Below are 26,247 nucleotides of genomic sequence, written 5' to 3'. Positions count from 1 at the left end.
ATGCTCCACGCGTGAAGGCACAAAGCCTTAAGGCTTGTCTTTTTAACATCACTTGTCCTCGTCCCACTATTTTTCACTGTGTCCCTGTTTGACTCTGACCCTTGATTTCTCTGCCTATCACTTTTCTTATTCCTCTTACTGTCTTTTGTTCTTGTCTTTGATCCCACCCTCCTCTGACTCCTTGCAAAGGTTCCCATCCCCCTGCCATTTTAGTTTAAACCCTCCCCAACCACTCTAGCAAATACTCCCCCTAGGACATCCGTCCCGGTCCTGCCCAGGTGTAACCCATCCAGTTTGTACTGGTACCACCTCCCCCAGAACTGGTCCCAATGCCCCAGGAATCTAAAACCCTCCCCCTCACACCATCTCTTCAGCCATGCATTCATCCGATATATCCTGCTATTTCTACTCTGACTGGCATGTGGCACTGGTAGTAATCCTGAGATCACTAACTTTGAGGTCCTACTTTTCAACTTACTTCCTAGCTCCCTAGATTCTGCTTTTAGGACCTCATCCTTTTTTTGCCTACGTCGTTTGTACCAATGTGTACCACGACCACTGGCTGTTCACCCTCCCCCTTCAGAATGTCCTGGAACTGCTCTGAGACATCCTTGACCCTAGCACCAGGGAGGCAACATACCATCCTGGAGTCTCTTTTGTGGCCACAGAAACTCCATCTATTCCCCTTCCAATTGAATCCCCTATAACTATTGCATTTCCACACTTTTTACTCCTCCCTGTGCAGCAGAGCCAGCCGTGGTGCAACGAATTGGGCTGTTACTGCTTTCTCCTGAGAGGCCATTCCCCCCAACAGCATCCAAAGCAGTATATCTGTTTTGCAGGGGAATAGCCACAGGAGATTCCAGAACTCCCTGTAGTCCTCTTGCTCTGCCTGGTGGTCACCCATTCCCCTCCTGCCTGTGGAGTCTGAGCCTGCGGTGTGACCACTTCTCTATACATGCTATCCATGATACTCTCCGCCTAGTGGATGCTCCACAGTGACCCCCAGCTGCTGCTCCAGCTCCGAAACCCGGGCTTCCAGGAGCTGCAGCTGGACACACTTACTGCACACATGCTGGTCCCGGGCACTGGAAATGTTCCCGGCTTCTGACATGGAGCACACCATGGCTTTGAGCTCTCCTGTCATGACTTAACCCTTTAAATTAAATTAAACCTTCTGGAAGATCTTATTGTCCAATAATATCAGTTACTCTAGGGCCCTTCTTCCCTGGTCCTCGTTACTACAGAACTCCTAAAAAAAAAAACTAAATATATTTGAAATAAACTTTAAACTTTTCTTACCTGAGATACTTACCCAGCTATTTAGAGCTATTCCCTAACAGCAGTGATTCACCAACCAATCACCTTGCAGCTCTCCTGTGACATCACTGTTAGCCTTTTTTTCCCCCAAAACTCCAGCGCACTGGAAGAGGTCCTCTCCACTCCGCTCCACTCCCGGAAGGTAAGACTTGTCTTTAGACTTGCCTTTTTAACATTCTTAGTCATCTTAGCTTTATTTTGCACTACGGTCCCATTTGTTTCTCGCCCTTGTTTTCTCTGCCTTCCACTTTTGCTTCTTACCTTTCTGTCTTTTTCATTTCTATCCTTGTTTCTCCCTCCTCTGTCTCCCTGCTCAGATTCCCATCTCGCTTCCATTCTAGTTTAAACGCTCCCCGACAGCACTAACAAACCCCCCCCCCCTGAGGAAATTAGTCCCGGTCCTGACCAGATGCAACCCGTCCAGCTTGTACTGGTCCCACCTTCCCCAGAACCGGTCCCAATGTCCCAGAAATCTGAATCCCTCCCCCTTACACCATTTATCCAGCCACGTATTCATCTCATATATCCTACTTCTGCTCTCGCTAGCACATTAGCAGGAGGGCCTACTTTTTAATTTTTGTCCTAACTCCCTATATTCAGCTTGTAGGACCTCATCCCTTTTTTTTGTAACCATATGTCGTTGGTACCGATATGTACCACGACAACTGACTGCTCGCCCTCCCTTCTCAAAATGCTCTGCAGCCACTCAGGGACATCCTTGACCCTAGCGCCAGGGAAGCAACATACCATCCTGGAGTCTCTTTTGCAGCCACAGAAATGCATGTCCGTTCCCCTTACGATTTAATTTCCTATCACTATAGCCCTGCCACTCTTCTTCCTCCCCTCCTGTGCAACAGAGCCACCCATGGTGCCATGAACTTTGCTCTGCTGCTTTCCCCTGAGCCATCTCACCAAACAATATCCAAAGCGGTATATCTGTTAGAGGGGACTCCTGCATAGGTTTAAGGTAAGGGGCAGGAGGTTTAGAGGGGATTTGAGGAAAAAATTTTCACCCAAAGGGTGGTTGGAATCTAGAACACACTGCCTGAAGAGATGGTAGAGGCAGGAACCCTCACAATGTTTAAGAAGTATTTAGATGAGCACTTGAAACGCCGTAGCATACAAGGCTACGGTTCAAGTGCTGGAAAATGGGATTAGAATAGTTAGGTGCTTGATGTCTGACACAGACACGATGAGCCAAAGGGTCTGTTTCTGTGCTGTATAACTCTATGACTACCTGCCTGCCTCTACTCTGCCTGGTGGTCACCCATTTCCTTCCTGCCTTTGCTGTATTTGCCTGCGGTGTGACCACCTCGCTAAACATGCTATCCACGACGATCTCAGCATCGCGGATGCTCCACAGTGAATCCATCCCCAGCTCCAGCTCCGTAGTCCAGGTAGTCAGTAGCTGTAGATGGATACACTTCCTGCACACATGGTCATCAGGGATTTCCCACATAGCGCAGCAAGAGCATATCACGGGTGTGAGCTTTCCTGCCATGACTTACCTTTAGATTACTTAGTTACTTCCTTTAATTAAAAAATACTAATTATACTAGGGCCCTTGTTCTACTCCAAACACTACCCACTACAATCTAAAGTCCTTAATAAATTACACTAATTATTAAAAAAACCACACTTTGGTAGTACTGACCTTATCACTTATACGGTAGGTTTTGAGGTTTTTTTAAAAAAAAATAACTTTTACCTTTTTTAAAGCTATTTACAGGCACTAACAGCTGTTAATTACTCAACCAATCAGCTTACAGATTCCCCGTGATGTCACTAAGTCTTTATTTCCTCTTTTGAACCTCTGCGCGCGCAGGCACAGAGAGAGAGAGAGAGAGCCTGCCTCTCCGGTCTTCAGGTAAGTAAGGGCCTCGAGTTAGGTGAGATGGGGTTTGGTGTTTTTTGTGGTTCCGGTGAGACGGGGTTTGGTGTTTTGGGTGTTAGGATGAGACCGGGTTTGGTGTTTTTGAGGTTATTGTGAGACGGGGAATTGGTGTCCTTTGCGGTTACAGTGAGATGGGGTTTGGTGTTTTTGGCGGTGATGGTGAGACAGGGTTTGGGGTTTTGGGGGTTCCGGTGAGACGGGGTTTGGTGTTTTCTGTGGTTCCGGTGAGACGGGGTTTGGTGTTTTTTTGCGGTTCCGGTGAGACGGGGTTTGATGTTTTGGGTGTTAGGATGAGACCGGGTTTGGTGTTTGAGGTTATGGTGAGACGGGGGTTTGGTGTCCTTTGCAGTTACAGTGAGATGGGGTTTGGTGTCTTTTGTAGGTTATGGTGAGATGGGGTTTGGTGTTTTGGCGATTACGATGAGGTGGTGTTTGGTGTTTTGGCGATTACGGTGAGACGGTGTTTGGTGTTTTGGCGATTACGGTGAGACGGTGTTTGGTGTTTTTTGTGGTTCCGGTGAGATGGGGTTTGGTGTTTTTTGTGGTTCTGGTGAGACGGGGTTTGGTGTTTTTTTGCGGTTCCGGTGAGACGGGGTTTGGTGTTTTGGGTGTTAGGATGAGACCGGGTTTGGTGTTTTTGAGGTTATGGTGAGACGGGGGTTTGGTGTCCTTTGCGGTTACAGTGAGATGGGGTTTGGTGTCTTTTGTAGGTTATGGTGAGATGGGGTTTGGTGTTTTGTGGATTACGGTGAGGCGGTGTTTTGGCGATTACGGTGAGACGGTGTTTGGTGTTTTGGAGATTACGGTGAGACGGTGTTTGGTATGTTGGATTGAATTTACTATAATTTATAGATATTTACTGTGAACCTTCAAACTTTCAGTACAGAAGACATTGATGCAGAAACACATTTGATTAAAGCGACTTTTTTTTCAAGCCGTCATCCCTTTCTTTGATCCAGTTGGCAGTAAAAGCTCATTCATGGTTTCTGCTGGACAGGTTCTTCAGATGGTGGAGCTACTAAAGCGGGGCATTGGTGTTCATCATAGTGGGATCCTTCCAATTCTGAAGGAGGTTGTTGAGATGCTGTTTACCCGGGGCCTAGTGAAGGTAAGACTCCATCCAACGTGAATAATAGGTCCCCTCTTCAGGGACTTACTGACCCTTGATTGTAACTGGAAGGTCAGAATATGACTGCAGTCGTGGGGCTGAGAGATCTGTGACTAAAGACACATTAATCCCTAACAGTAGCTGCACAGGTTGATCAGGCCACGAAGAAAGTAAACTAAGTACTGGCATTCGCTCCAGAGGAATAGAATTCAATAGCAGAGAGAGAAATTTAAATCTATATATAACCTAGTTTAGCCTGCTCTTGGAGCAGTGTACATAGTTCTGGTCTGCACATTACAAAAATACACTTGGGGAAATTGTTGAAGGGATGCGTCCAGAAACGAGAACGTGTGACTATAGGAAAAGACTGGGCCTCTTTTCCCCACAAATTAGAAGACTTACAAGGAGAGCTGATGGAGGTTTTTAAAACATAGCAGGGGGGTTTGATAAGTGGAGACAAGCTGCACCCATCTTGTGGGCAAGATAAGAACCAGGGGATATTAAAATAAGACAGTCACCAATGAGGAGAAACTTTTTTTTTTATTCTTTCATGGGATGTTGGTGTCGCTGGCAAGGCTAGCATTTATTGCCCATCCCTAATTGTCCTTGAGAAGGTGTTGGTGAGCTGCCTTCTTGAACTCCTGCAGTCCATCTTTGCCCAGAGAGCACTGAGAATGTGGTACTCACTGCCTCATGAAGCATTGACTCATTTAAGAGCATGTGGCAGTTGTCCAAATCATACACGAGGGAGAAGGGGATAGAGCAGTCGAGGGGCCAGGGTAAGATTCAGTAGGCTGGGAGATGCTGAAAAATCAGCATAGACCAGTTGGCCTGTTTCTGGGCTGCATATGCTATGCTGTTCTGTGCAAGATTGCAGAGCACTCCTCTCCTCCTTATCAGCCACTGACTAGAGGCTGAACCTGTACAGGGCACTAGTTCGGCCCCTGTTGGTGTGTTGTGTCCAATTCTGGGCACTCGACTTTCGGAAGGGCATGAAGGCTTTGGAGTGGGCGTCGAACGAGATTTACTAGAAGGGTTCCAGGGATTAGTTAAGTGCTCCTTAGAGCAGAGAAAGCCAAGAGGAGATTTAAATAAAGGTGTTCAAAATTATGAGGGGTCTTGACAGAGTAGATAGAGAGAAACTGTTTCCAATGGCAGAAGGGTCAGTAGCCAAAAGGCACAGATTTAAGGTGATTGACAAAATAACTGGAGGTGACATGAGGAGAATCTTCTTTACACAACAGGTGTGTAGGATTTGGAATGTGTTTTCTGATGGGGTCATTAAAAACAGACTCCATAGAAGGCGTGGGTTGAACTGGATTGCTTTTTGAAAGAGCTGGCACTGAGTCGATGGGCTGAACGATCTCCTATGCTGTATGATTATATGTCCGTGTAGTGAGGCTTGAGCCCGTGAGCTTCTGGGCCATGCAGTGGTTGACTAGTTGAACCAAGCTGATGTGCGGTTGTTTCGGTAAATCAACACAGTGATGGGTGCCGGCTCCGCATTGACGGCATTTGTGTGTTTCTTTTTTCCTCACGGTGCAGATTCTCTTTGCGACGGAGACGTTTGCGATGGGAGTGAACATGCCAGCCAGGACTGTGGTGTTTGACACAATCCGCAAACACGACGGGACAAACTTTCGAGACCTGACGCCAGGTAACAGGCACTGTAACCAAACCCTCCCCTCCCCTCCCTGCGTGTAACAGCCATGTCACTGAGAGAGGGCCGCCAAATAGATTCAGGTAGGGATAGAGAGGTCAAGTAAAGGCTTGCGGGGGTGGGGGGTGGTGGTGGTAGGGTGAGGGTAGGTGGGAGATGTCAAGAAGTGACATGGGGGGAGGGCAGTACTTGTATGTGTTTGGGTTTCCAGTGGGGGAGGAGCCTGGCAGCAAGGTGTTTCTGAAACGACCAACTGAGAAATCCCTTGACACATTCAACAGCATTATCATCGCTGAATACCCACCCCCATTATCAATACCCTGGGGAGGGGGGGTCACCATTGACCAGAAACTGAACTGGAGCATCCATATAAATACCGTGGCTACAAGAGCAGGTCAGAGGCTCGGAATCCTGCGGCGGGTAACTCACCTCCTGACTCCCCAAAGCCTGTCCACCATCCACATGGCACAAGTCAGGAGTGTGATGGAATACTCTCCACTTGCCTGGATGGGTGCAGCTCCAACAACACTCAAGAGGCTCAACACCATCCAGGACAAAACAGTCTGCTTGTTTGGCACCCCATCCTCAAACATTCACTCCCTCCACCACCGATGCACAGTGTGTACCCTCTACAAGATGCACTGCAGCAATGTACCAAGGCTCCTTCAACAGCACCTTCCAAACCTACAAGTTCCCCTCCAAGCCACACACATTCCTGACTGTATTGCCGTTCCTTCACTATCGCTGGGTCAAAATCCTGGAACTCCCTCCCTAACAGCACAATGGGTGTATCTGCAGCGGTTCAAGAAGGCAACTTCTCAAGGGATGGGCAATAAATGCTGGCCTAGCCAGCGACGCCCACATGCAGTGAATGAATTAAAAAAAAAACAATTCCATGGGTTTTCACCTCCACCACTGTCAGGAAATCCATTCCAAGTGATGTCCATTTGCTGCATAGAATCAGAGAAATTAACAGCACAAAAGAAGGCCATTCAGCCCATCGTGACAGTTTTTAGTTCCTCATTTGCACTTTGTTTTTATCTGTCATGCTGTGAGTACCTCGTTCTAAATATTAAAGATTTCAAGGGATATATGGATAGTGCGGGACAATGGCATTGAGGTAGTAGATTAGCCATGATCTAGTTGAATTGGAGCAGGCTCGTGGGGCCGAATGGCCTACTCCTGCTCCTATTTCCATATTCCTATGTTCCATTACCTGCATGGGAAGGACTTCCTGATATCAGTCTAACAGTTACTTTTCACTAATTCGAGCCTCTTTATCTCAGTCTCTCAAAATGGGAAGTAATTCTCCGCATTTGCATTTCCTATTCTCTTAACCATCTCAGACACCCCTGTAAGATTACCCCTCTAGTCACTTCCTTTCCAGACTGAATAGCCTGCGTCCCCTTGATCTTTCTTTATCATTCAGACCACTGACACGAGTGGGGGATGCGGGAGGAGTCACGTTAACCTAACTCTCCAGGCAGGAATTTACAGAATGTTAAAGAATGTTGCTTGAAAATTGCAGCTATGAGGAAAGATTGTGTCGGCTTCGGGTTCTCCTTAGAACCGAGGAGGCTGAGGGGTGACTTAGTTGAAGCATACAAAATTATGAGGGGCCTAGGTAGAGTGGACAGGAAGGACCTGTTTCCCCTAGCAGAGAGGTCAATTACCAGGGGGCACAGATTTAATGTAGAAGGATAGAAGGGACCTGAAGAAAAACCTTTTCACCCAGAGGGTGGTGGGTGTCTGGAATTCGCTGCCCAGATCAGTGGTGGAGGTAGAAACCCTCAACTCATTTAAAAGGTACCCAGACCTGCACCTGAAGTGCTGTAACCTGCAAGGCTATGGAGCAGGTGCTGGAAGGAGGGATTAGAATGGGTGGCTAGTTTTTTTAGCCGGTGCAGACACGATGGGCTGAATGGCACCTTTCCGTGCAGTAAATTTTCTATGGTTCTAGGAATTGTACAGGATCAAGTGGAACATCCGGTGTTTATTGTATTCTTTCATGGAATGTGGGAATCACTGGTAAAGTCGGTATTTATTACCCATCCCTTATTGCCCTTGAACTGAGCAGCCTGCTCGGCCATGTCAGAGGGCAGTTAAGAGTCAGCCACGTTGCAGTGGGTTTGGAGTCACGTATAGGCCAGACCAGGTAAGGACAGTAGATTTCCTTCCCTGAAGAACATTGGTGAAGCAGATGGGTTTTTATGACAATCGCTGATAGTTTCATGGCACCATTACTGAGACTAGCTTTCAATTCCAGATTTAATTAAATTAATTAATTGAATTGAAGTTCTACCAGCTGCCGTGGTGGGATTTGAATCCGTGTCCCAGGACATTAACCTGATCCTCTGAATTGCTAATCCATTGACAGTACCCCTATGCTACCATCTTTTCCCCTCCCCCCAAAAACACCCCCCCCCCAAACGATATCCCTTTCCACTCGAGTCAAGACTCCCAGGGAGTAGATCTAAACTTTGTGCGAAAGGTGATGGGGAGTCAGAAGTCCCTTTTACGTCTTACACGTGGTGTGTCTGTCCTATTGATGCCCCCATTGAGAGAGTCTGTGACCTGCACCATCAAGTTGCTGTAGGAACAGGAGGAGTTGGCCATTCAGCCCCTCGAGCCTGTTCCACCATTCAGTTGGATCATGGCCTATCTGTACCTTTAACCCCATCTTGGTTTTGTATCCCACTGCCAACAAAAACTCTATCAGTCTCTGTTTTCAGATTTCACTTGACCCCCAGCCTCAACTGCTTTTTAGGGGCTGGTGGGAGAGAGTTCCAGATTTCGACTACCTTTTATGTGACCAATTGCTTCTTGATCTCAGACTGACCAGGCTGGACCTCGTCTCTCTAGGAAAAGAGAGGCTGAGGTGTGACTTGATAAAGGCTTTTAAGATTATGAAAGGTTTACATAAGGATGTAAGAAATAGGAGCTGGAGTAGGCCATTCGGCCCCTTGATGGGGTAGACGGAGATAAGATATTTCCACTTGCAGGCAAGACCAGATCTCAGGGTCACCCGTATAAGATAGTCCCTAATGAATCCAATTGGGAATTCAGGAGAAACTTCTTTACCCAGAGAGGGGTGAGAATGTGGGACTGACTGCCACAGGGAGTGGTTGAGGTGAGTAGAATAGATCTATTTAGGGGAAAGCTGGATAAACACATGAGGGAGAAAGGAATAGAAGGATACATTGATGGGGTGAGAGGAGGCTCTTGTGGAGCATAAACACCAGCACAGACCTCCTCCTATCTCTGTGCTGTAGGCTTGATTTAACACCTAAATGACGCCCTAATTTTAAGGTTCTACCCCCTTGTTCTGGACTCCCTCTACCAGAGAAAATAGTTTCTCTCTGTCTACCCTATCAACTCAATTAGGGGGGGGTTCGGTAGCGTAGTGGTTATGTTCCTGCACTAGTAACCCAGAGGCCTAGACTAATAATCTGGAGACACGGGTTCAAATCCCATGGCAGCTGAGGGAATTTAAATTCAATTAATTAATTAAAATCTGGAATAAAAAACTAGTCTCAGTAATGGTGACCACGAAACTACTGAATTGTCTTCAAAACCCATCTGGTTTACTCATGTCCCTCGAGGGAAGGAAATCTGCCGTCCTTACCCGGTCTGGCCTACATGTGATACCAAACCCACAGCAATGTGCTCGACTCTTAATTGCCCTCTGAAATGGCCCAGCAAGCCACTCTGATGTATTGAAGAAGGCAGCTGACCGTCACCATCTCGAGGGCAATTAGGCATGGGCAATAAATGCTAGCCTTGCCAGCGGTGCCCACATCCCGTGAGTAAGTAAAAGGTAACATTTTTAAAGAAACTCCTTTTTAATCATCCTTTAAACTTCTATATTGAAGTGAGTAGAGATCGAGGCTTCACAATGCATCCCGATAATTTAACCCCCTGTTAGCCCTCTACCTGTGACTCCTTTGTCTTGGATGCAGGTGAATACATTCAGATGGCTGGGAGAGCAGGAAGGAGAGGTCTGGACACGACTGGGATGGTCATTATCCTGTGTAAGGCTGGGGTCCATGAGATGGCTGACCTCCACAAGATGATGTTGGTAAGAAAGGCAAGCTCGGAGGGCAGTGGCAATTAGATTAGAACTTGCTGATCTTGGAGACCAGCTTGTTGGCGAGGAGCCTTCATTACCCACGTGGCCTGGTGCGTTGCGTGCAAAATGGACCAATTTGTTGGTCATTCATCACATCGCTGCCGTTGTGGGATCTTGCTGTGTCGCTTGGCCGCCCAGTTAGCCTACATGATGGCATTGACTGCATTTTGGATAAATGCAACCTCAAGGCCATCTCAACTGCCCCATCTCCACATTCCCGATACCACTTATCTAACTAAAATCCTGTCACTCTCTCCCTCCTCACTGTTATCGTTCTGGTAGATCTCCTCTGCACATCGTGCTGAAATATGATGTGGACAGTGAATCCACCAAATTATATATCTTCTTATCGTAAAATTCATGGTTTTTCTCACTAAGAATTCTCAGTGGAGGTTCTTTAACACACAGAAGCTCACGAGGTGATGAGAGTTCACGTTATCTTCCAGTAACTAACTTCCTCTATTGGATCCAGAACACTTCTAGTGAAGCAAGCTTTCGATCCTGGCCAAGCCATTTTCCTGAAGTGCCTTTTCCGCCTTCCCTCGATTTCTAACTTCACTTTCAATCGTCACCAAGAGCAAGCAGCTCCTGATTTCTTCCCCCCCACACCCCCCACCCCTTTCATACTCTGCATTCAGTGGATCGCATTGTGTTATCTGGGAGCTGTGGTACGTGGTCAAATTCAGCCCTCTTTGTGTTGCTTTCTTACAGGGTAAACCCACATTGCTACAGTCCCAGTTCCGCCTGACCTACACAATGATCCTCAACCTGCTGCGGGTGGAGGCGCTGCGGGTGGAGGACATGATGAAGCGCAGTTTCTCCGAGTTCCACACCAGGAAGGACGCTAAGGTGCTGGCCAGCTTTGTCCCTCTCTGCTTCATCAATAGCGCTAAGTGTGTCTGAGTGTGTGAATTTGTATGTGTACATACCCATCTGATTGTATGTCTGTATGCATGTCAGTCTGTGTGTGAGCATGTTTGTGTGCCTGTATGCATGTCAGTCTGTTGTTACAGCCAGGTGAGGAGGGAGTCTCGGGCTCCCCTTTCGCCCTTTCTCTTGTTTGACCGCAACAGGGATTATTCCTTTTTAAAACAGTGTTGTAATTACCACCTCAGTGATTGTGTTACCCTTTTTCCTCTAATGTGATTGCAAAAGAACCAATCAGACAGGTTTTCTTGAGTTTAAACAAGAAAGAGGTGAGTTGTTCTACTTAACACTCTAACCCAGTTTGAAAATACTAAAAGTACGATGCACATTCACGCACGCGTTCACACGAGAATCACACACACACAAATAGATTACAGAGGGAAACCGATTTGGTGGTTGGATTAAAGTCCAGAATAAATGGGATTTAAATACAGTCTGTAAATCCAGTAGTCCTCGGCTGAATCTGTATTCTTGAAGTCCTCGCTGGCCAAAGTGCACTTTTGTTGGCCTGCTTGGCTCAGAGTTTTTCTGAAGGCAGAATTGGTAGTTGATTTCTTCCCCCTCCCAGTGACAGCATTCCGGCACTGGCCCCCCCCATCCCAGTGACAGCATTCCGGCACTGGCCCCCCCCCTCCCAGTGACAGCATTCCGGCACTGGCCCCCCCCCTCCCAGTGACAGCATTCCGGCACTGGCCCCCCCCCCTCCCAGTGACAGCATTCCGGCACTGGCCCCCCCTCCCAGTGACAGCATTCCGGCACTGGCCCCCCCCCCCCTCCCAGTGACAGCATTCCGGCACTGGCCCCCCCCCCCTCCCAGTGACAGCATTCCGGCACTGGCCCCCCCCCCCTCCCAGTGACAGCATTCCGGCACTGGCCCCCCCCCCCTCCCAGTGACAGCATTCCGGCACTGGCCCCCCCCCCTCCCAGTGACAGCATTCCGGCACTGGCCCCCCCCCCCTCCCAGTGACAGCATTCCGGCACTGGCCCCCCCCCTCCCAGTGACAGCATTCCGGCACTGGCCCCCCCCCCTCCCAGTGACAGCATTCCGGCACTGGCCCTCCCCCCCCACTCCCAGTGACAGCATTCCGGCACTGGCCCCGCCTCCCAGTGACAGCAGCATGGCTCCGAAAATAAAACCATTGATGCTTTTCTAATCCTGGTACAATGTCAAGAATCTCTTGCAGATGTTGGCACTGTTAATGTAATAGAACGCAATGGGGTTGAATTGGCAGCGACATCAATCATTTGTCTTACGACTGTGAACTATTCTCCTCAGTCTCATTACCTAAGGAAGGACATACTTGCTGTAGAGCGGCAGTGCTTTGAATGCTCACTAGACTGGTTCCTGGGATGAGGGGATTGCCCCATGAGGAAAGGCCAATTATATGGAGTTTAGAAGAACGAGAGATGATCTTATTGAAACCATAAAATTCTTATGGGTAGGTGCTGAGCAGTCGTTTCCCCTGGCTGGGGAATCTCAAACATGGGGGTCACAGTCTCAGAATAAGAGGTTGGCCATTTCGGACTCCGATGAGGAAAAGTTTCTTCACTCAAAGTGTTGTGAATCTTTGGAATTCTCTACCTCGGAGAGTTGTGGATGCTGAGTCATTGAGTATATTCAAGAAGGATGGCAGGATGTTACCAGTGAGGTACCACAAGGATCAGTGCTTGGGCCACAGCTTTTTACAATCTTGAAAAATGACTAGGATATGGGGGTCAATTGTAATATTTCCAAATTTTCAGATGAGACAAAACTAGGAGGGAATGTAAGTTGTGAGGAGGATGCAAGGAGGCTTCAATGGGATTTAGACAGGCTAAGTGAATGGGCAAGAACATGGTCGAAAAAACAAAAAGGCAGAGTATTTCTTAAATGGTGAGAGGTTGGGAAGTGTTGATGTCTAAAGAGACCTGGGTGTCCTTGGTCATGAGTCTCTAGAAGTGAGGGTGCAGGTGCAGCAAGCACTTAGGCAGGCAAATGGTATGTTGGCCTTCATTGCAAGGAGATTTGAGTACAGGAGTAAAGATGTACTGCTGCAATTGTATAAAGCGTTGGTGAGACTGCAGCTGGAGTATCGTGTACCGTTTTGGTTTCCTTATCTAAGGAAGGATATACTTGCTATGGAGGGGAGTGTAACGGAGGTTCACCAGACTAATCCCTGGGATGATGGGATTGTCTTATGAGGAGAGATTGCAGAAACTGGGCCTGTATTCTCTAGAGTTTCAAAGAATGAGAGGTGTTCTCATTGAAACTTGCAAAATTCTTACAGGGTGTGACAGGGTAGATGTGGATAGGATGTTTCCTCTGGTTGGTGAGTCTAGAACAAGGCGACACAGTCTCAGAATGCGGGTCAGTGCATTTAAGACTGAGTTGAGGAGGAATTTCTTTGCTCAGATTGAATTTGGAATTCTCTATCCCAGAGGGCTGTGGTAGCTCAATCATTGAGCATGTTCAAGACAGAAATCGATAGACTGCTGAATACTAATGACATCAAGGGGTTATGGGCATAGTGATGAAAAATGGCGTAGAGGTTGATAGATGATCAGCGATGATCTGTTTGAATGGTGGAGCAAGCTCGATGGACCGAATGGCCTACTCCTCCTATTTCCAATGATCCTGTAAGGAGATTGATAGATTTTTGGGATTAAGGGATATGGGGATAGAGCAGGAAGGTGGAGTTGAGTTAGAAGATCAGGCATGATCTTGTTTTATTTTATTTGTTTCGTGGGATGTGAGTATCGCTGACAGGGCCAACATTTGTTGCACATCCCTAATTGCCCTTGAGAAGGATGTAGTGAGTCATCTTCTTGAACCACTGCAGTCCATCTGGTGCGGGTACTCCCACAGTGCTGTTAGGAAGGGAGTTCCAGGATTTTGATCCAGCGAATGTTAATGGCGGAGCAGATTTGAAGGGCTGATTTGTCTCCTCCAGTTCCTATTTCTTTTGTTCTTGTGTTTTGCAGGTGTATGAACAGCAGATTCAGGAGCTGACAAAGAAGCTGGCAAATATGGATGAGGTGGACTGCATCGGACAACTCAGTGACTTGGAGCAGTATTATAATGCAGTGCGAGAGCTCCTGTATACACGAGACTCTCTACAGGTAATGTGTAATCAGACTTAGCACAGACTGTGTACAGGTAATGTGTAATGAGATGCAGCACAGACCGTGTACAGGTAATGTGTAATGAGATGCAGCACAGACCGTGTACAGGTAATGTGTAATGAGATGCAGCACAGACCGTGTACAGGTAATGTGTAATGAAATGCAGCAGAGACCGTGTACAGGTAATGTGTAATGAAATGCAGCAGAGACCGTGTACAGGTAATGTGTAATGAAATGCAGCAGAGACCGTGTACAGGTAATTTGTAATGAAATGCAGCAGAGACCGTGTACAGGTAATTTGTAATGAAATGCAGCAGAGACCGTGTACAGGTAATTTGTAATGAAATGCAGCAGAGACCGTGTACAGGTAATTTGTAATGAAATGCAGCAGAGACCGTGTACAGGTAATTTGTAATGAAATGCAGCAGAGACCGTGTACAGGTAATGTCTAATGAAATGCAGCAGAGACCGTGTACAGGTAATTTGTAATGAAATGCAGCAGAGACCGTGTACAGGTAATTTGTAATGAAATGCAGCAGAGACCGTGTACAGGTAATTTGTAATGAAATGCAGCAGAGACCGTGTACAGGTAATGTGTAATGAAATGCAGCAGAGACCGTGTACAGGTAATTTGTAATGAAATGCAGCAGAGACCGTGTACAGGTAATTTGTAATGAAATGCAGCAGAGACCGTGTACAGGTAATGTGTAATGAAATGCAGCAGAGACCGTGTACAGGTAATGTGTAATGAAATGCAGCAGAGACCGTGTACAGGTAGATTAGATTAGATTAGAGATACAGCACTGAAACAGGCCCTTCGGCCCACCGAGTCTGTGCCGAACATCAACCACCCATTTATACTAATCCTACACTAATCCCATATTCCTACCAAACATCCCCACCTGTCCCTATATTTCCCTACCACCTACCTATACTAGTGACAATTTATAATGGCCAATTTACCTATCAACCTGCAAGTCTTTTGGCTTGTGGGAGGAAACCGGAGCACCCGGAGAAAACCCACGCAGACACAGGGAGAACTTGCAAACTCCACACAGGCAGTGCCCAGAATCGAACCCGGGTCCCTGGAGCTGTGAGGCTGCGGTGCTAACCACTGCGCCACTGTAATTTGTAATGAAATGCAGCAGAGACCGTGGACAGTCCACTCAGCTCCTGACCTCATTACAGCTTTGGTTCAGACATGGACAATAGAGCTGAACTCAGAAGGTGATGTGAGAGTGACTGCCCTTGATATCAAGGCAACATTTGACTGAGTATGGCATCAAGGAGCCCTAGTAAAACTAGATTCAATGGGAATCAGGGGAAAACTCTCTGCTGGATGGAGTTATACCTAGTTCAAAGGAAGATATGGTTGTGGTGGTTAGAGGTCAATCATGTCAGTCCCAGGACATGACTGCAGGAGTTTCTCAGGGTAGTGCGGCTCAACCATCTGCAGCTGCTTCATCTATGACCTTCCTTTAATCATAAGTGAGGATGTTCACTGATTGCACAATGTTCAGCACCATTCGCGACTCCTCAGATACTGAAGCAGTCCGGGTAGGAATGCAGCAAGACCTGAACAATATCCAGGCTTGGGCTGTTAAGTGGCAAGTAATATTTGTGCCACACAAGTGCCAGGCAATGACTATTGTTGACAATGCAAGGCAGAGCAATATAATGTGGATAAATGTGAGGTTATCCACTTTCGTAGCAAAAACAGGAAGGCAGATTATTATCTGAACGGCTATAAACTGAGAGAGGGAAATATGCAGCGAGACCTGGGTGTTCTCGTACACCAGTCGCGGAAGGTAAGCATGCACGTGCAATAGGCGGTAAAAAAGGCAAATGGTATGTTGGCCTTCATAGCGAAAAGATTTGAGTATAGGAGCAGGGATGTCTTGCTGCAATTATACAGGGCCTTGGTGAGGCCACACCTGGAATATTGTGTACAGTTTTGGTCTCCTTATCTGAGGAAGGATGTTCTTGCTATAGAGGGAGTGCAGTGAAGGTTTACCAGACTGATTCCTGGGATGGTGGGACTGGCGTATGAGGAGAGATTGAGTCGGTTAGGATTATATTCGCTGGAGTTCAGAAGAGTGAGGCGGGATCTCATAGAAATCTATAAAATTCTAATAGTACTTGACGGGGTAGATATAGGAAGGGTGTTCCCGATGGTGGGGGAGTCCAGAACCAAGGGTCATAGTCTAAGGATACGGGGTAAACCTTTCGGGACTGAGATGAGGAGAAATTTCTTCACCCAGAGAGTGGTGAACCTGTGGAATTCACTAACACAGAAAGCAGTTGAGGCCAATACATTGTATGTTTTCAAGAAGGAGTTAGATATAGCTCTTGGGTCTAAAGGGATCAAAGGGGATGGGGCGAAAGCGGGGACAGGCTATTGAGTTGGATGATCAGTCATGATCATAATGAATGGTGGAGCAGGCTCAAAGGGCCGAATGTCCTACTCCTGCTCCTATTTTCTATGTTTCTATGACCACTCAGGACAAAGCCCTGATTCTGATTGCAACATCCTTGCACCTGCATGCTTCCCTTCAGAATAAATGAATCTGATTGCCGTGGGAGCAACGCACTGTCAATTCAGTCCCGTTGCTCCACAGGTTGCATTATATATCTTTAAGCTTTCCAAATCGAAGAAAGCAGCAGCCGAATTGAAACAAGCTAGTAACCCCTGAATTGAGGTGAACCAAATGAGGTATCTTTAGATATCAACAAATTAACTGTTATTATAAAATAACTAAAATTTTAAACACTACTAAGATAAACCAATATCTAAAGACCTTATAACTTAGTATTTAAAAAAAAAACTAACTCCCGCATTCGCATACATATACTCAAACTAACAGTAGTTTGGTTTTTAATCAGCTGCCTGAAAAAATAGTCTTTTCAGATTATGCTTCCGACAAACAGTCTTCAAATTTAACATAGTCTAAGTTCACTTGCAGTCTTCCAAGGTCTGATGAGAAAAGTATCTTTCCAGATAGAGGGGTTCAGCATTTCACTTCAGCAGTTGAAGTATTAAGCTCTTCTTTCTTCCAGCGATGAACACAGTAGATCAATAATTTGTTATTTATTTAAGAAATTAATTTGGCTTGAAGCATTTCTAGAATTTTGAGAGAGAAACTACACAAATTGGTTTCGAGAGCTCTCCTTTCTTCCTTAACATGTTGGCACAGCTGTCAACTGTCTCTGCAAAAAAATAGTTTTAGCCAGCGAGTTTCAAAGTCAAAATTGATACATTAAATGTCTGTTCTCTGCCTCTGTGTGGCTGTAACTTAGCAACCAGAATGCACCTTCACTCACTGGCTTCAGAGCTTGCTGCCTTAAAGAAATACTGATCTTTTACAGCCTTAAAGGGGCACTGCAATATTTCCCAAGGAGAAAAAAAAGAACAGGATTGTGACACCTCTGCCCCGGTGAAATGAAATGCCATTCCCGAAATGTGTTTCATTTACAATGCAAAAAATAGAAATTGGAAAAACGCTATTTCTTTTCTCGATATCTTTGTACAATTTCTCTAAAATGGTAAGACTACAGCAACAAGTTCCATCAGAACATTTTTGGCTTTAAATTTTGCAAAGGTTGTCCCAATTAGCCCATTTCAACCTTCCAAACATAGTCTCCCAGTTGTTTTGTGTTTTCCTTCCAAGTGTCCCTGTTGTCCATCACCTCAGCCAGGCGAACTGTACAGCTCGGAGCACTGGCCACTACTGGGTCCACTATTCTCTGAGAAGTTTCCCGAGTACCCTTTAACCTGTGTGGCATCACTTGATACTGGAAGATCCTGTCTGATGTAACAGAAGCTGGGGTGTCAAAGGAATTTGACAGGATCCCTCCAACACATTTGGCTCTTTTAAGACACATGGTGTTGCCCACTCTGTCCATTCAGTCTTCTAAATAATAATTTGGGTCGGTGTCTGCCTTCTTTACCACTGTGACTTTTCTACAGTCTCTGCAAGTTTGAGCCGTCCCACCAGGTTTAGACATCAAGACCATCTGCGTAGACCAGCTGTCCTGACTAGGTTCATCTAAGCTGCCCTTCAGCATGAATTGTACCTCTGCTTCCACTTGGGCCTGTCTGTCTGGACCTAAGTGACAAGGATGTTGTTTTAAAGGAATGGCTCCCCCTATACCCACATCATGTGTGGCTAAGGTTGTACATCCCGGCTTATCCCTACAACCTCTTTTAAACATTGTGAAAAGCCTGGTTAGGTCTAAATGTTGTTTTGCCTCTAAGTGCAAAAGCATATTGTGTAATTTTCCTCGCCATTCTGTATTTGCTAATCTGATAGTTGGAGGTTTATTCTGAGAATTTCTTAGGCCTGATTCTGCTTCATCCTCACTATCCTTTTCCTTCTGACCAGTCCCGATTACCTGTACTGCTTTATCCTTCAGCATACTGATGTGACACAAGCGGTTGTTCTTCCGGCGACCAGGAGTGTCAATCAAGTAATGCATCTTACCCATTCTTTTGATCACTATATATGGGCCACTGAACTGTGCTTTTATTAGTTCTCCTTGTAATGGTAACAACACTAATACTTCGTCCCCTGGTTGAAAATCATAGGCTTTTGCATTCTTCTCTGCCCATTTTTTCATATTGGCTTGGAATGCTATAAGGTGTTCCTGAGCCACACCGCAAGTTTTCGTGAGCCTTTCCCAGAACACAGATACATAGTCTAGTAGTGAGGATTCATTCTTTTGTTCCAAGAATCTGTCTTTTATAAGTTTTAGAGGACCTCTTACTTCATGTCACTAAACCAATTCGAAAGGACTGAAGCCTGTAGAATCATTCGGTAAGTCTCTGGTGGAAAATAAAAGTAAAACAAAAAGTCTAGTCCTTTATCCCAGTCATGTGAATATTTGTGACATGATATGTTCTAATCAGTATAATAAAAGCAAAATACTGCGAATGCTGGAAGTCTGAAATAAAAACAAGAAATGCTGGAACCACTCAGTAGGTTCCGATGAAGGGTCACTGACCCGAAACGTTAACTCTGCTTCTCTTTCCACAGATGCTGCCAGACCTGCTGAGTGGTTCCAGCATTTCTTGTTTTTATTATGTTCTAATCATTGTTTTGAGAGCCTGGTGAAATCTCTCTAAAGCTCCCTGTGACTGTGGGTGATCTGCCGAAGATTTCCACTGTCCAATCCCCAAATTGCCCATGACCTCTTGAAATATCTGAAACATGAAGTTAGATCCTTGATCTGATTTGAACTTCAAGTGGTAACCCATATCTCGTAAAGAATTGGGTCATCTTTTCTACTATTCTAGCAGTAATTGTCCTCAAAGGAATCGCTTCTGGAAATTGAGTAGCCATATTCATGATAGTAAGTATGTATTGATGTCCCACTTTTGTTCTTGGCAAGGGTCCTACACAGTCTACTAATACCCTGCTAAATGGTTCCTCAGTCACTGGTACGGGAATTAGTGGTGCCGGTTTTATGGTAGGTTGTGGTTTTCCCACCATTTGACAGGTGTAGCATGTCCTACAAAATTGGCTGTCATCCTTTGTAAGACCTGGCCAGTAATAATGTTGGCTTATGCGTGATTTGGTCTTCCGAACTCCCCAATGTCCTGCAAAAGGAATGTTGTGTGCTAACCTTGATAATCCTTGACAATATTTAAGTGGTACAACTATCTGTTCAATAACTGTTTAGTCTTCATCAGCAGGCCCAAGGGACGGTCTCCAGTTCCTCCTTAAAACCCCGTTTGCATTATAATAGCCTTCAGGAACTCCTTTCACCTCAGCTTCTCTCAGAGCCGTCTGTGCTATTCGGTATATCCCTGGATCAGCTTGCTGTGCTGCAATGATAGACGATCTGTTAAAGATCTCATTTGGATTATCTAGATCCCCAAATAAGGATTCAGCTACTTGGCTGTCTATTTGTGGTGCCCCGTTTACCTCTGACAATGGATCCTGTTTAGCCATTGCTCGGGTGACTACACGCACGGGAAATGTTCCTGGACCTTGTTCCTGTAATTGCTCTGTTTCCTTAATTTCACTTGGTTCCTCTGTAATTATAGGAGAAACTGATACTTTTGATCCAGCCAAATCATTTCCTAGGAGTAGATCAATTCCCTTTACTGGTACACTGTGGACAACACCTACCGTTACTATCCCAGATATTAAGTCACTCTCTAGGTGTACTCTATACAAAGGTACGGGTATACACACCCCGTCAATTCCGATAACTAAAACTTTAGCGTTCAAATTGCTGTCTGGTGGAAACCTTATATCTTTCGCCAGCAAGAGTGTTTGGGTTGCTCCTGTATCCTTGAGTATAATAGGTTTTCCTGCCTCACTTACAGGATACGGAGTTACTCTCCCCTTTGAAAAAATTCATTATAACTTTCAGGTATTTTATTCTTAACCTCTACACTCCTTTTAGTTTTAGTATCTGGTTTTACAACTGTCGTTAAAGCTATAGCCTGGTCTGCTAAACTCTCAGAGTCTTTTTCTCTGCTCTAGCTTTGCATACCCCAACTTGTCCTATGGGTTTACCTCACAATTTCCAGCACTCTGAATGAACATGACCCGTTTTGTTGTAATGATAACACTTTGGCTTGCAAACCTCACTTCTACCCTCAGCACCTTCCTTTCTGACCTGAGGAGGTGATCCTGGGGCATTCCCAGCTGTTCCTTCTTGTGCCCGGCTACTTGCCTTCCTTTCACTCTCCCACTTTCTATCCTTCTCAGGTTTATGGGGGTGACGGACAAAATAGGTTGGCTTATTCACAAGCTCAAAATCATCAGCAATATCCGCTGCTTGCCTAGCTTTCAAAACTTTCAGGTTATCTACGTGAGTTCTCACTACTGAAGCTTTTAAATTCTTCTAAGAGAATCAATTCTCGAAGGTTTTTAAATGTGGTTTCCATCTTTAATGCCCGTATCCAACTGTCAAAATTAATTTGCTTCATTCTCAAATTCTATAAAAGTCTACCCAGCCAATCACCGTAAGTTCTGAAGCTTCTGACGGTAAGCTTCAGGGACTAACTCATACACAGCGAGAATAGCCGTTTCTGCCATCTCATAATCTGCAGAAGCCTCTTCAGGAAGCATAGCATAAGCATCATGAGCTCTGCCTACCAACCTGCTTTGCATTAGCAGTGTCCAACTTTCCTTCAGCCATTTCATCTGTTTGGCTATTTTTTCAGAAGATATGAAAAATGCCTCTACGTCCCTTTCCTCAAACTCAGTAAGAGCCTGTATAAATTTAAGCAACTTTCCGCTGGATTCTGAGCTAAATTCTGATTTTTCCTGACCCAAATTTTCCCTGGATTCAAGACTACCCCTTTGTCTTAATTCCATCTCTTTTAGCCTAAATTCCCTCTCCTCAATTTTTCAATTTCTTTCTGAAGTTCAAGTTTTCTTATTGCTATTGCTTTTTCTTTTTCCCTTTCCTCTTTTTCCAGTTCAAGTTTTTAAATTTCTAACTGAATCCTAGCCAATACCACTGCATCACTCTCTGACCACCTACTTTCTTGTTCCTCGTCATCATCTTCTAATTCTAGATGTTTGGCTATTATGCCAATTATCTCTGCTCTTTTGGCACCTAATTTCAATTCTAACCCCAATTTTGCCATCAATTCTTTGAATTTGTTCTTCGTTAAAGTTTCAAGTGGCTGAGGGAAACACTCTGCTTTCTCGAAAACTCTGCTGTAAATGCCAATGCCATTACTATAGTATAGACTCTACCTTATTATACAAGAGACCTGGTTCCTTTCATTTCTTCGTAATTGTGTTAGATTTAGATCCCAACAATCAAGTTTCCAATTGAAATGATCCCAGATGCGAGAGAAATTAATGATGCCAAACGCGAGCCCCAATTTTATGTTATCCCAGAGACGAGCAATTAATATGATTCCAAACGTGAGCCCTCCAAATTAGTCTGATTCTGATCCCAGACGCAAGCCCCCTAATTAAAATATGATTCGACTGCAGACGAGCCCTAAAATAATATGTATGTATTACGACTGCTCAGGACAAAGCCCCCAATCAAAATCTATGATTCTGATTGCGGTGGGAGTAACGCACTGTCAATTCAGTCCCGTCGCTCCACAGGTCGCATTATATATCTTTAAGCTTTCCAAATCGAAGAAAGCAGCAGCCGAATTGAATCAATCTAGTAACCCCCGAATGAGGCAAACCAGATATCGACAAATTAACTTTATTTAAAAAAAACTAAAATCTTAAACACTACCAAGATAAACCAATATCTAAAGACCTTGTAACTTCTTATTTAAAAAAAACTAACTCCCGCATTCGCATACATATACTCAAACTAACAGTAGTTTGGTTTTTAATTAGCTGCCCGAAAAAATAGAAAAAACAATAAAGTATTTGCAGATTACGCTTCCGACGAACAGTCTTCAAATTCAGCACAGTCTAAGTTCACTTGCAGTCTTCCGAGGTCCAATGAGAAAAGTATCCTTCCAGACGTAGGGGTTCAGCATTTCAGTTCAGCAGTTAAAGTATCAAACTGCTCTCCCGGCGATGAACACAGTAGATCAATAATTTGTTATTTCTTTAAGAAATTAATTTGGCCTTGAAACTTTTTCGAATTTTGAGAAACTACACAAATTGATTTCGAGAGCTCGCCTTTCTTTCTTCACATGCTGGCACATCTGTCAACTGTCTCTCTGTCTGTCTCTGCAAAAACCAGTTTTTGCCAGCCAGTTTCAAACTCAAAATTGATGCATTGAATGTCTGTTCACTGCCTCTGTGTGGCTGTAATTTATCAACCAGAATGCACCTTGACTCACTGACTTTGGAGCTGGCTGCCTTAAAGAAATACTGATCTTTTACAGCCTTAAAGGGGCACCGCAATATTTCCCAAGGAGAAAAAAAAACAGGATTGTGACACTATATCAAACAAGAGAGAATCTAACTACCTCCCCTTGACAGTCAATGGCATTATGATCACTGAATCTGCACATCCTAGGGGTTACCATTGACCAGAAACTGAACTGGAGTAGCCATATAAATACCATGGCGACAAGAGCAGGTCGGAGGCTAGGAATCCTGCAGCGGATAACTCATCTCCTAACTCCCCAAAGCCTATCCAGTTCCTTCACTGTCGCTGGATTAAAATCCTGGAACTCCCTTCCTAACAGAACGCCACATGGACTGCAGCAGTTCAAGAAGGCGGCTCACCACCACCTTCTCAAGGGTAATTAGGGATGGGCAATAAATGCTGGCCTAGTCAGCGACACCCACATCCCATGAACGAATAACAAAAAAGGTAAAGTGTAATGAGACGCAGCACAGACTGTGTACCGGTAATGTGCAATGAGATGCAGCACCGACTGTGTATAGGTAATGTGTAATGAGATGCAGCACAGAATTGTGTATAGGTAATGTGCAATGAGACGCAGCATAGACTGTGTACCGATAATGTGTAATGAGATGCAGCACAGACTGTGTACCGGTAATGTGCAATGAGATGCAGCACAGAATTGTGTATAGGTAATGTGCAATGAGATGCAGCACAGAATTGTGTATAGGTAATGTGTAATGAGACGCAGCACAGACTGTGTGCCGGTAATGTGTAATGAGACGCAGCACAGACTGTGTACCGGTAATAGTGCAATGAGATGCAGCACAGAATTGTGTATAGGTAATGTGTAATGAGATGCAGCACAGACTGTGTGCCGGTAATGTGCAATGAGATGCAGCACAGACTGTGTGCCGGTAATGTGCAATGAGACGCAGCACAGACTGTGTGCCGGTAATGTGCAATGAGATGCAGCACAGACTGTGTGCCGGTAATGTGCAATGAGATGCAGCACAGACTGTGTGCCGGTAATGTGTAATGAGATGCAGCACAGACTGTGTGCCGGTAATGTGTAATGAGATGCAGCACAGACTGTGTGCCGGTAATGTGTAATGAGATGCAGCACAGACTGTGTGCCGGTAATGTGTAATGAGATGCAGCACAGACTGTGTACCGGTAATGTGTAATCACTGTTGGAAGATGCCTGTTCTTTTGCTTTAACACCTCTCTCTTGTCTTACAGAGGAGAATCATGGAGTCCACAAGTGGATTCAAGGCACTGTCTGTCGGTCGAGTACTGGTGGTTAAAACCCAACGTCACAGGAACGCACTGGGAGTGATCCTGCAGGTAGTAGGGGATGGGGGTGATGAGAGCGGCTTTGATGTTCCTGTGTTAGTGGATGTATGTTACATTGAGATGGAGAACTGTGTCCTGCCACTGACCCTTTAGTTAGCAACTGATCCCTTGTTCACTAGGTGCAGACGTTGTCAATCTTAAATAACACTCAATGGTGGTTGCAGACAGACTTGCTTTGAAGGTGACAGATAGGCACTCTCGAAATGCTCCAGATCACCTCCTGTGATTTGAAAAAGACCGGCTGATCAATAGGATTTGAAATGTTGATTGAGCAAAAGCCGAAGTTTAGTGACTTTTAAAAAAAAAAATATATATATTCATGAGATATGAGCATCGCTGGAAAGACCAGCATTTATTGCCCATTCCCAGTTGCCTTGGTATGTTGCTGCAGTGCATCTTGTAGATGGTAAACACTGCTGCAACAACAGTGGAGGGAGAGCAAGAAAATAAGTTTAATGATGCAGTGTAGACTGGATGGACATTTCAGGAAAGGCTCAGGATTTTAGGCAAAGCAAACCTCCCTTTTTCAGTTGTCAAGACCCATCTACTCAGCACCTCGGTCTATTGCTTCGCAGAATTGTGTCTACAATTACCTCCTGGTCCCAGTTTCACCAGTGGCAACGCCTTTCGTTCAAATAGTGAGGGGGGGAGAAGGGTGAACACAGATTCAGACATTGAGTGGGAACCAGGAGAGAAACTATTCCCTCGAGTGAGGGGTCTCAGAATGGGGGGTGGGGGAGGGGGGGGTGCGGGGCGGAGCCTTACAGAGAAAAACAAAATACTGTGGTTGCTGGAAACCTGAGATAAGAACAGAAAATACCAAGCAGCATCTGTGGAGAGAGAAACCGAGCTAATGTTTTAGCTCGCTGTCAGAAGTTCTGATGAAAGGTCATGGACCTGAAACATTAACTCTGTTTCTCTCTCCACAGATGCTGCCAGACCTGATTAGTATTTCCAGCCTTTCCTGCCTTACAATTAGGCCATTCAGGCATGATGTCAGGAAGTACTTCTTCACACAAAGGATAGTGGCAATCTGAAATACTATTCACACTTAAATGTAGGGGGCATGATTAAGACGTTTGCAGATGATATGAAAATTGGTTTTGTGGTTAATAGTGAGGCAGAAAGCTGCAGCAAGATATCCATGGACTGGTCAGGTGGGCAGAAAAGTGGCAAATGGAATTCAATCTGGACTAGTGTGTGGTCATGCATTTGAGCTTAGCAAATAAGGCAAGAGAATACAGAATAAATAGTAGGAAGCTGAGAAGTATAGAGGAACAGAGGGACCTTGGTGTGCAAGTCCACAGATCCCTGAAGATGGCTGGACAGGTAGATAGGTGAATAGGTAAGGTGGTTAACATGGCAGACGTGAGACTTTTTCCTTTATGGGCCAAAGCATAGAATCTAAGGGCGGAGAGGTTATGGCTAAAACGCTAGTTAAATCGTAGCTAGAGTATTGTGTACAGTTCTGGTCACTGCATTACAAGAAGGATGTGATCACAGCAGAGAGGGTACAGAGGAGATTTATGAGGATTTTGCCAGGAATGGAGAATCTTAGCTATGAGGAAAGATTGGATAGGCTGGGGTTGTTTTCTTGGAACAGAGAAGGCTGAGGGGAGATTTAATTGAGGTGTGTAAAAATGATGAGTGGATAGGAAGGACATGTTTCCCTTAGCAGAGGAGTCAATAACCAGGGGGCACCGATTTAAAGCAATTGGTAGAAGGATTAGAGGGGAGTTGAGGAGTAATTCTTTTCACGCAGAGGTTGGTGAGGGTCTGGGACTCACTGCCTGAAAGGGTGGTAGAGGCAGAAACCTTCATCACGTTGAAAAAATACTTGGATAGGCACCTGAGGTGCTGTAACCTACAGGGCTACAGGTCAAGTGCTGAAAAGTGGGATTAGGCTGGATAACGCTTTACCAGCCGGCATGGATCCAATGGGCCGAATGGCTTCC

The 26,247-nt window shown here is 45.4% G+C and overlaps 1 protein-coding gene across 1 annotated transcript in view; it reads left to right on the top strand.

Moving 5' to 3' along the window:
- skic2 (SKI2 subunit of superkiller complex) overlaps nt 1-26,247 on the top strand; it is a 97,071-nt gene that overhangs the window by 55,300 nt on the left and 15,524 nt on the right. Inside the window, exons 17-22 of the mRNA XM_068009368.1 lie at nt 4,212-4,322; nt 5,868-5,979; nt 9,942-10,060; nt 10,823-10,960; nt 14,000-14,137; nt 24,179-24,283. Coding sequence (XP_067865469.1) covers nt 4,212-4,322; nt 5,868-5,979; nt 9,942-10,060; nt 10,823-10,960; nt 14,000-14,137; nt 24,179-24,283 — 723 coding nt within the window. The remainder of the gene's footprint in view (nt 1-4,211; nt 4,323-5,867; nt 5,980-9,941; nt 10,061-10,822; nt 10,961-13,999; nt 14,138-24,178; nt 24,284-26,247) is intronic.

This window comes from Heterodontus francisci, chromosome 29 (assembly GCF_036365525.1).
Source record: "Heterodontus francisci isolate sHetFra1 chromosome 29, sHetFra1.hap1, whole genome shotgun sequence".
NCBI lineage: Eukaryota > Metazoa > Chordata > Chondrichthyes > Heterodontiformes > Heterodontidae > Heterodontus > Heterodontus francisci.
The sequence above is the reverse complement of the archived record's forward strand: the minus strand, read 5'-3'. Positions and strand labels throughout refer to the sequence as shown.